Source organism: Nuphar pumila, chromosome 9, assembly GCF_984573655.1.
Source record: "Nuphar pumila chromosome 9, dmNupPumi1.hap1.1, whole genome shotgun sequence".
In the NCBI taxonomy this organism is placed as follows: domain Eukaryota; kingdom Viridiplantae; phylum Streptophyta; class Magnoliopsida; order Nymphaeales; family Nymphaeaceae; genus Nuphar; species Nuphar pumila.
In genome coordinates this window covers 108,755,378-108,766,249 of record NC_143257.1, presented here as the reverse complement: position 1 = coordinate 108,766,249, position 10,872 = coordinate 108,755,378, and the positions used below count along the sequence as shown (strand labels likewise).

The 10,872-nt window shown below is 32.2% G+C and overlaps 1 protein-coding gene across 3 annotated transcripts in view; it reads right to left on the bottom strand.

Moving 5' to 3' along the window:
- Positions 1-3,303: 3,303 nt before the first annotated feature.
- LOC149828833 (uncharacterized) overlaps positions 3,304-10,872 on the bottom strand; it is a 96,557-nt gene continuing 88,988 nt past the window's right edge. For all 3 annotated transcript variants that reach the window (XM_090017751.1, XM_090017753.1, XM_090017752.1), the window contains 3 exons: positions 4,324-4,406; positions 3,764-4,055; positions 3,304-3,559 (listed from right to left, as the gene is read on the bottom strand). In XM_090017751.1, coding sequence (XP_089873877.1) covers positions 3,921-4,055; positions 4,324-4,406 — 218 coding nt within the window. In that variant the 3' untranslated portion in view covers positions 3,304-3,559; positions 3,764-3,920. The remainder of the gene's footprint in view (positions 3,560-3,763; positions 4,056-4,323; positions 4,407-10,872) is intronic.

Genomic DNA, 10,872 nt, shown 5'->3' with positions numbered 1-10,872 from the left:
ATGAGAATGAATTGCAAACTTTCATTTCTTATCACACCCATACCATAAGATGCGCTTACCAAAAAACTCACCGTCGATTATTTTTTACTGATGAAGTGCCACTGATCTTCTCACTGACAATGCTTGGCCCAGAGAAAATAACCACAATTTCTCACTGGTTGGAGGCCACAAAAACCCTAGATTTTGTTAAACCCTAGTCTTGCTTTTATACTATGCTTGTATGAAAATCTGCATGTTTTATAAGAAGATTGCATATCTAATTGTGAAGAGAGACGCAAATATATCACATCTCAAAATTTCTTATGTTCATAATATAAAATAAGCATTTTTTCTCATAAAAATTGTATTGTATAGGTACTAAATATATACAATTTTACTAAGGTATTTGCAAAGTTATAATTATAAGGAGGTTCGCAAAACCTATTTTTGCGCACTTTGTTAAGGCTACAAAAAATATATGAAAAATGATGGTACTGTATGGCTAATTTGACACATTTCTCAAAATGCCCCATAATTTTTGTTATTCTCCCCATGTCCAAAATCACAAATATTCGATTTTAAAATAACCTTTTTACCATTTGCACATGCGAAGTTCCAAAATATACTTAAATTTTCTCTCAAATACGTGATTATTTTCTGCAAAATAGTCTTTGTTCTCAAATTTGTATTTCTCTGATTCGATGTCAAAAACTTGCAGTCATTGGAAAGCTAAGACACAAGCCTATAACTTTCTCGTTTTGAGTCAAAAGTGAAAACCCCTCTAAGGTTTCTGTTTTTTAGTTTTAAAACCAGAATATAAGCATACTCTACAGACTAGAATAGGTGTGACTGCACCTTTTTTGTCTATTCTATGCTATTTTCTGACCACCTATATTAAAAATCAAGAAAAATAGAAAAAAGAAAAAGGACAGATCGAGATGTTAGCTTTCCAATGTCACTATGATCACCTTGATCTGATGAGTAGTTAGGGAGAAATATTCTCTAGAAGATAGACTATTCTGATTTTGAAACTCAAAAATAAGAACCCTAGAGGGGTTTTAGGCTCTTAAAACAAGAAAATTATAGGCCCGAGCTTTCTAATGATTGTAAAAATATAGATCTTTGATATCATATTGAAGAGATACAAATCTGAGAATAGAGACTGCTTTGTAGAAAACATATATATGAGTTATGATTTTCTTTCTATATATATAATTTTTCTCAATATATGTGATTTTCTTCTTATATATGTGATTTTGGTCTTATATATATATATATATATATATATGTAAAGTTTCTCATATATATGTGATTTCTTTTTAAATATGTGGTTTTCTCCTAAATATATATGAAGTTCCTCCTATACATGCGATTTTCTCCTAAATATATGTGGAGTTCCTCGTATATATAAGATTTTCCTCCTAAACATGTGATTTTATTTTAAATACATGCAATTTTTGAAGTTTAACAGGATATTCACACCTATTTTTATGCAAACTTGTAAGGTAATGCAAACTTAGTAAGATATTTGTGAAGTTTTGAGGTTTGAGTTTAACAGGATGTTACACTTATTTTTATACAAACTTTCTCATTTTATGCGAACTTCCTCATCCTTGCTTATAGTTTATGCAGACTTCTTCACTCTCATGTATATTTTATGCAAACTTTCTAATCCTCGCATGTATTTTATGCAGACTTTTTCATTTTATGTGAATTTCATCATCATTCTCTATATTGAAGATGATGTTTCTTTCTAACCTCTCATCAGATCAAGGTGATCTTAGTGGTATTAGAAAGTTAACATCCATATCTATTTTTTTATATTATTTTTTCAACGATTCAATGCAAATGACCAAAAAATATCATAGAATAAACAAAAAAGGCACAATTATACCTATTTATCTCTTATTTTAGAAATATTATCAGGGTTATATCTTATCGCTTGTTAATCATTTTTTCAAATGAAGTGTCATTGAAAAAGTATTGTTTGTTCAAGTCTGCAAAGTATATTTTTATTCTGGTTTTGAAACTCAAAAATGAGAACCCTAGAGGGGTTTTCGGTTCTCAAAACATAAAAGTTATTATTATGTGTCTCAACTTTTTAATGACTATAAAAATAAAGTTTTTGATGTCAGATCAATGAGATACAAATCTAGAAAAAAAAGAATGTTTTGTAAAAAGGTTATATATTTGAAAGAAGTTGGGATATATAGGAAGTTCACGTGCAAAGGGTAAAAAAGTCTTTTTAAATCTAGATATTTACAATTTTAAACATAAAAAAAATATAAAAAATTAAAAGGCATTTCATAAAATATGTCAAATTAATCGTATAGTATAATTTTTTTGAAAAATATATGCAAACGTACATTTAAGTATGGGTTAAATAAAGGAGAAAGAAGGTTCACACGATGTTCAACAACTTTGGTATAAAATATATGATTTTATTAAGGTATTTGCAATTTTACAATTAACATAAAAAACCACATAAATAACATAAATTTTTGCGTGCTTCATGAGATCCGCAAAAAAAATTCCAAACCTCCTTTTAAGTGAGAGTTTGTGATACCCAACGAGTGAAACGATATATCATGCAAACTTTGTAAGTTCCATGCATGCGATGGGTAAAAAGGTCCTAACAAAGTTAGCTATTTACGGCTTTGGCCATCAGGCAAATTTAACAAATTATAAGGTTTTTAGAAAAATGTCATTTTTACCATACAAGACTGTCATTTTTCATTTTTTATAATTCTATTTCTCTCAGCTCTAGAACAATGCATTTTTCTATAAACAAGTCAGCTCAAACTCGACTTCTTTTAACTCGAGCTCATTATGAGCTCAAACTCAGCTTGGCTTGCCACACGAATGAGCGAAGCTAACACTTCAAGCTCAGCTCATTTACCAGCCCTAACCATAAGAGCATAGACCCCAAGGAGTTGCCTACATGGCCTCAGGCTCGTGGATAGGAAGAAATCCCCTTACCCTAAGTTTGAGTTCCTGTGTAGCCACCCTCGGCAGTAAAGCAAAGCAGGAGGCTCCCCGAGGATCAAGAGAGGGCACCATAGTTTTACACAACCTGAACAGCGACCCTAGGTACGACGGCGAAGTCCAGCTCAACTAGGTCTCTGATTACAGGGGTGTTTTCTTCGTTCCACATGAAAAAAAGAAAAAACAAGTAGCGTAATAGCATGTACCCACCACTCTCTTAGGTCAGGAGGCCAACGGCAGGAAAATGAAGATATTGAACTAGAAATGTCAAGAGACATTAAAGTTAACATCAAAATATGCGCACAATGATCATACCAAGTCCACAAAGATATCAAGGTTGACATAATAGAATTCATTGCACTTTTCTCCCTTCGCTTGGGAAATTAATTTAGAAGTAGCATTTATGTTGAATAACAAAAACTCCTAAACAAGACCCATATCTCAAAAATAAGGGGAAGAAATAGATTGGATAAAAAATTTAATGAAAAAAAATTATAAACATGATAACCTCACAACATGATTTCTATGTACAGTGAACTTTGTATAAGAGACAATTAGAAACCTGAAAGAATTCAATCCACTCTGAACCAAATACCTGAAAAAATAAACCAGACAATACTCAGGCCCTTCACTTTTCTGCAATAACAGAACTGTCACAGAACATGATACCAGATGACCATTACGCACATTGAACCAAATGTGCGAAGACAATATTGGACAACAATTATATGAATATCATCAATTTTTGGTGAATAGACATGGCTTCAAATTTCAACTGGGGACAGCCAAAGAAACTTACCGCAAAAATGGACAAGAGGTGATAGTCGATCACTATGAGAAACACAAGGAGCCCCTTCTGCAGGCTTGGACAAGCTCACACCAAACCTTTGAGCAACCAATCCAGACCACCACTAGTAATCTAACATACCAAAACCAGTCAAGATCCAAAATGTGATCTATTCCTCTTCAACATCTCCAAAGCATTCTTTTTCTGTGTGGCATAAGTTGACAACGTCATGGAGCTCAGGGAACACTGCTTCGAGAAGCAACTCAAGAAGGCTGTAAGCCAATTGCTTCATACAAACAGCAGACTGAATGGGAGCAAAAAGAAAAAGAAAAATCCTTCATGAAAATTGTAGAATGCATACCAAGAAATTAAACACTTAATATTTTCAGCTTGCATTCAGAATTTAACTGATATAGATGTACTTCCAAACACCATATTACTGCTTTTGGGAAGTGGAATGTTTTCAAGCAATAATATCAATGAGATCAAAAGCAGGTGATAGTAAAACCACTTCCCAAAATTAAATTAAAGAAAAAACATGGCCATATCTCAACACAGAACTAGCAAGCTACCTGAATGAAAAAATAAACATCCTTTGCACAACGTTCATACTCCTTACGACCAACAAGACTAACAAGAGCAGCAGGTGCATTATCTGCAAAATGCTCAACAATAGCACAAAGGAGAAAACATCGAGCTAAATCAATGCATAATCTATCAGGCAGAGAAAAAGAAATTGTTGCTGGAAGTTGTAAGATCATATAAAAGGAAATCAGTCTGAATCATTCAAGGGAGCATCCATCAAGTTCATTAGGCTATTCTGGAAGGACGTAATACATTAATGACAATTATGACTCCCTTGAAATGAAATAAGCGGAAAGCAAAAATACAAATGTGCAGAAACACAAATATAAATTCACTAAGGAATAATACAAAAGCACTAATGCACTACACAAGCACAAAGTGCATACAATGACTACAAAGAGCCTAAATGTGCACAAACACAAGTCCTCAAAGGGACAACACACGATCCAACAAATGGCAAATATATAAGATTACAATACAAGAGACATTAATGAACACAAAAAACATAAAATAATAATCTTTTATTGATGTAGAATGCTTAGGAAAAGCATTACAAACAAATGAAGGTGAGATCCCTTTTTTATACACATCAAGAGACTCAAAGAGCAGTTGGCCCTGATCGGACCCCAACTAGGTCACTGATTCAAGACCGCTGATCCACATGCCTCTTATGTGTTTTTTCTCATGCATTTTGTGGTTTTAATGCATAAAAACCATAAAAGAATACTTGTTATAAAGAATCATATGTTTTTAACTCATAAATATTAATAATTATGCATAGTTGAATACTTATATAGCTTAGTCATCGATGTAATGTGCTTAATTTAGTGATTATATAGTATGGATTTTGATCTTTTTCATATCTTAACACTAGAAAATGCATAGTCCTAACTTGTCCGAGTTACCAAGTTGACCCGCTGACTTGCAAGTCAAGGGTTGGGCGATCCTAATCCAAGTCACGAGTTTGTCAACTATGATAAATAGTCGTTGGGGAGTTTCCAACGGCTCTTAGGGCCTTTGACCAAAGTGCCCTTAGCCTATTACAAAAAACAATATAAAACAATAAAAATAAAAGAAAAGAATAAAAAGACTGATGTGCCCCTAATGGGCACAGCCTATTACAAAAGACAAAAATACCCCTAGAGGGTATTACCTATTACAATATTATAAATTATATATATATATATGTACAATATGAAACAAATATAAATATGTATGTAAATACATACATAATATATATAAATATACATGTACAACTTAACACACCCCTTCAAACTTACTTTGTGATTACCGAAAGTTTGAAAATACAAAAACAAATGGAAGGATCCAAGTCTTCATTGATAGTCTTCACCAAATGCCTTCATTGGCTATCTCAATCTTCATGATACATCAAAAACATAATTTCTTTCTCAACTCATGTCATCTTTAAGGACCTATAGAGAGAACCTATGTAACATGGACACTCTATTTGGGGTGTTGTACCCATGTCAACATGGGACGCAATGTGGATACGACATGGATCAAGTCCCGCACTGCGTTAGGTCGGGTCCAAAAAAAATGATCCGTGTTGGTTTTTTTTAAAGACCCCTCCCACCGACTCTCACTCTTTCTCTCTCTCAGTCCTCTCTGCCCTAACCCCCCAACTCGCTTTCTCTCTCTCAGCTCCACCCCTCACAGTATTGCCTCCACCCCTCGCAGCGTCATCTCTCTCAGTCCCTTGTAGTGTCGCCCTCTTTGTGCAACTCAAGTACTCTCGTCTTTGTCTCTCTCTATGTCTCCCTCTCGACTCGTCTCTCATCTTTGTCTCCCTCTCGACAGATACGATATTCCTATCAACGGATTGCCTCTCATGTAGAGAGGGGTTATTGTTGATGATGTTCTAGACGGTAATCATATGCTGAAGTTGTGGCTTTACTAGTTATTGAATTTTGATTCTTTAAATAAAAGTTGTTATCATGTTCTGTTACTACTTTAGTTGGTTGTTAAATCTTAAATGTTAATTATTTAAATATTAAATTAATTTATATTTTCTTGTAGGAATAATAGATTTTGATTTTTTAAATTTATTTTATATTTATATAATATTTAAATTTTTTTCATATATATACCGTCATGTCCCCGTACCCACATTTTTTGGAATTGTTGTGTTGTACCCTCTGTACTTGCACCCATACATGTACCCATGTGACTTAGGAGAAAACAAAAGAGAGAGATTTCAACTATACAAAGGAAGATATCAGATTTAAAAGAAAACATTTTAAGACAATAGTCAAAAAAAAGTTATATGTTATATGTATATAGCTTTAAAACAAATATATTTTGAACAAGAATATATGAGTGAGTGGTAGTTGTGCAACCCTTAGGTGTGCAGCTACCGATGGAATGCCTGTGGTCATCCATCACAGAGCCAAAACAAAACGAAAAAGGGGCAAAACTCGCTATTTGTGCATTTTTTCCCCTTTAGCGGTGGTCAAAACCGTGGACGGCCAAAAAATGCAAAAAAGGGGCAAAATGCACCATTTGCACATTTTTTCCCTTTATCCGCATTCAAAAATCGCCTTTAAAACGCACAAATAGCACATTTTAGCATTTTTTGCGCTAGCTGTCCATCAAGCCCCGCGATGGACGGCCAGCGCAATTTCGAAGGTAGTTGTGCACCTAAGGGTTGTGCAACTACAACTTTTCTATATATATATATATATATATATATATATATATATATATATATATATATATATATATATATATATATATATATATAAAGAGAGGATGATTAAGTTTAATATCGATATAAAGGTTAAAAAGCGAGTAAGATATTTACTTTAATCAATAATTTAAATGTTTTAGCAATATTAGCAACAATTCAAGCAAGTTACAATAGCCATTAAGATCGACACAAGGAATATATATAAAAATCAATTTTTAAGAATCTCATTTAGACAATCATATAAAAATAATATATTTTTCAAGAAAACAAATTTTGAACATATTAGAATTTTTTATCACTAAAGTCCAAAAGACAAGTACATATTAGACAAACAATTTTGCAATAAAGTTCCAAAGGCTTAGGTAAATTTTCAAATAAAGAGTCATCTCATCAAAAAACCCGACATGTGTATTAAATGTAAGAACTCAAGGAGTTCACAATAAACAAGGAATTAATTAAATTCATACAAAAATGCAAGATATCTAAATATCCTCAACATATATATCCACCATGCAATTAAAGCATATTTAATATAGATGATAATGAATGAGAACAAGCACAATGGGCCTATCAACAATCTTAAAAATATAAATATTATTATTATCAATAAAATGCACATAAGATGCATGAAATAGTTTTAATGAATAAGCATTTTCCATACAAGGAAAAACGGACAGTAAAAAAGATTAAAAATAACATGAAGATATTTAAAAATCACACATACAACAAAACATATCTAAAGAAATGATATTTGAAAGTTTCAACAACAGTTTGCTCACTACAAGCAAACACCTCTTTGACCTCCAACTCAATAAAATGAATAAGATGCATGAAATAGTTTTAATGAATAAGCATTTTCCATACAAGGAAAAACGGACAGTAAAAAAGATTAAAAATAACATGAAGATATTTAAAAATCACACATACAACAAAACATATCTAAAGAAATGATATTTGCAAGTTTCAACAACAGTTTGCTCACTACAAGCAAACACCTCTTTGACCTCCAACTCAATAAAATGAATAAGATGCATGAAATAGTTTTAATGAATAAGCATTTTCCATACAAGGAAAAACGGACAGTAAAAAAGATTAAAAATAACATGAAGATATTTAAAAATCACACATACAACAAAACATATCTAAAGAAATGATATTTGCAAGTTTCAACAACAGTTTGCTCACTACAAGCAAACACCTCTTTGACCTCCAACTCAATATCTTAAAAATTCAAGTATATCAACGCATAGGACAAGAGATCAAACAAAAATGTCAGCAATAACCAAACTAGTGGCCATGCACCAGCAATACTAGCTATCTAAACTGGCAATAACAACCAGCTACAACCATAAAAGGTGCACGTCCCTCACCTCACAAATGATTGTAAAACTGTAAACATCAATTTCAATAGGTGCACATAACTCACTATATTGAAAAAACAAAATCTCTTATCTAAAGAAAAATTACTCAAATAAGAGGAAAGAGAGGAGAAAGCAAGATAGGCAAAAATACAGTAACGAAGACAAACTGATGTCAAAAAGCAAGAAGATTTAAAAATAATATTCAAATTAAAGCAATAAATTTTGCAATAATATGAGATTTAATCCATAAAGACCACTATAATCACAAGCAAATAACAATTGAGTCATCACTAACAAAGATTGATACGAGCATCCAATAAACAACAAAGGCCAAATAAGCAATTGAGTGATACAACTCACTTATAGAACCAGAGGTCAATCAACTGTCAGTCAGAGCCAAAACAAGTGCCAATACAACATTCATAAAATTGGCAATCTAAAGATAGAGGTGCACATATAACTCACCTCAACAACTAACTTTGGCTACACAACACCGAGATGCATAAAAAAAGTAATTGAATGATACAACTCACTCATAGAACCATAGGTCAATCAACTGTCAATCAGAGCCAAAACAAGTGCCAATACGACACTCATAAACTTGACAATCTATACTGACAAGAAGATAGAGGTGTACATATAACTCACCCCGAACAACTAACTCTGGCTCCGCAACATCGAGGTACACACATAACTCACCTCGAAAAGGCCAACCAAATAATAATGGATGTATCGAATAAAAGAGTGATGGACTAAGCCATATAAAGAGGCAAATAAGAATCCTTGAAAGATACATTCCAAGGAATAAGAACCGATTTGACAAAAAAAATTCAAATCAAGTGAAATAACAAGAGTTTGAATCCTCATATAAGTTTAGTAAAAATATGCAATAAATGCAATCATATGACAAGATAAAATGACCCCCAATGAGTCTTCAACAAGAATGTCTAATAGGTACAAAATGGACAAGAACAAAAGTGAACCACAAAGGGTACACTTACAAAACTCAAAAAGGGCATACACAAGGAAGGCTCTCAAAAACTCACAAATTTTATTAATACCAAGTATACAAAAAAGAATAATACTTAAATCTCATGTGAGGTAACACAATGTAAAAACATGTAAGATAGCGTTCACAAAGGAGCCATGAATCCAAGAAATATCACAATCACAAGGCATAAACCATTCAAGTGCAATAAAAATACCTCCCAAGAGGCAAGAAAACAAGCCTTAAAGGGGCACAACCACAAGGGCTACTAAAGCGCCAAAAGAACAAAACAAGCATAAAGAAAAAGCATTATAAAATCAAAAGAGCATTATGATCCTATAAATTTAATGCATGGCAAGATACAATATTACAAATCTAACCAAGGTAAGAATATGAATATGTTATTTATAAAGAGAGCATATCAAAATCTTCTAAAGTGCTTATGCATGGAAAACTTCTTTATAATAATATATAGTATCAAATAAGACTACAAAGAACTTTATACAAAAGATAATTTAAAAGTATGCAACCTTCAAAACGAAAGGGCATGAATTTGAAGTCATACATAAAGACATGATTTGACATTTATAACCATGAAGTGTTCAAATAAAGCATCTGAGTGTCAAGAACACATAAACTCAAAAAATGCTATATCACATACATATTAGATAAAGAGATTTATAAACGCACATGTATGCATAATTATTATTTCATAAGATAATATAAGCCTTATGAAAACATTTTAATAAACTAGTACAAATATGAATGCAATTTAAATCTAACAATATTTTTGAAAAAAAAATTAAAATATTTTGCTAAATAACCCCATATACCCAAGGGAATTCAAAAATCTCAATCATTTGCTAATAAACACTCATAAAACAAAGGAGATTTCAAAAAAGTTTTAAGAAATAACAAATAATTTTTCAAATATAAAAAATGAGTGTTTTTCTCATGTATAATGCATGAGATAAACAACACAAATAACCAAAAGATTTAAGATACATACCGAGTCAAAATCTCCCTTGAATCCAAGCCATACATCGATCATTATTTTTTCACGAGGCACAAATCCAAACCAAGGAATCCCAAAAACCCAAAGAGACAAAATACCAAGAAAATTTTCTTAGCTCTGATACCATGAAATGAAATAAGCGAAAAGCAAAAGTACAATGTGCATAAACACAAATATAAATCTAGTAGGAGATAATACAAAGGCACTAAGGCACTACACAAGCACAAAGTGCATACAATGGCTACAAAGAGCCTAAATGTGCACAAGCACATGTCTTCAAAGGGACAACACACAATCCAACCAATGGAAAATACATAAGATTATAAGAGACATTAATGAACACAAGCAAAAGAACACAAAAGCATAAAATAATAATCTTTTATTGATGTAGAATGCTTAGGAAAAACATTAAAAATAAATGGGGTGAGATCCCCTTTTTATACACATTAAGAGGCTTAAAGAGTT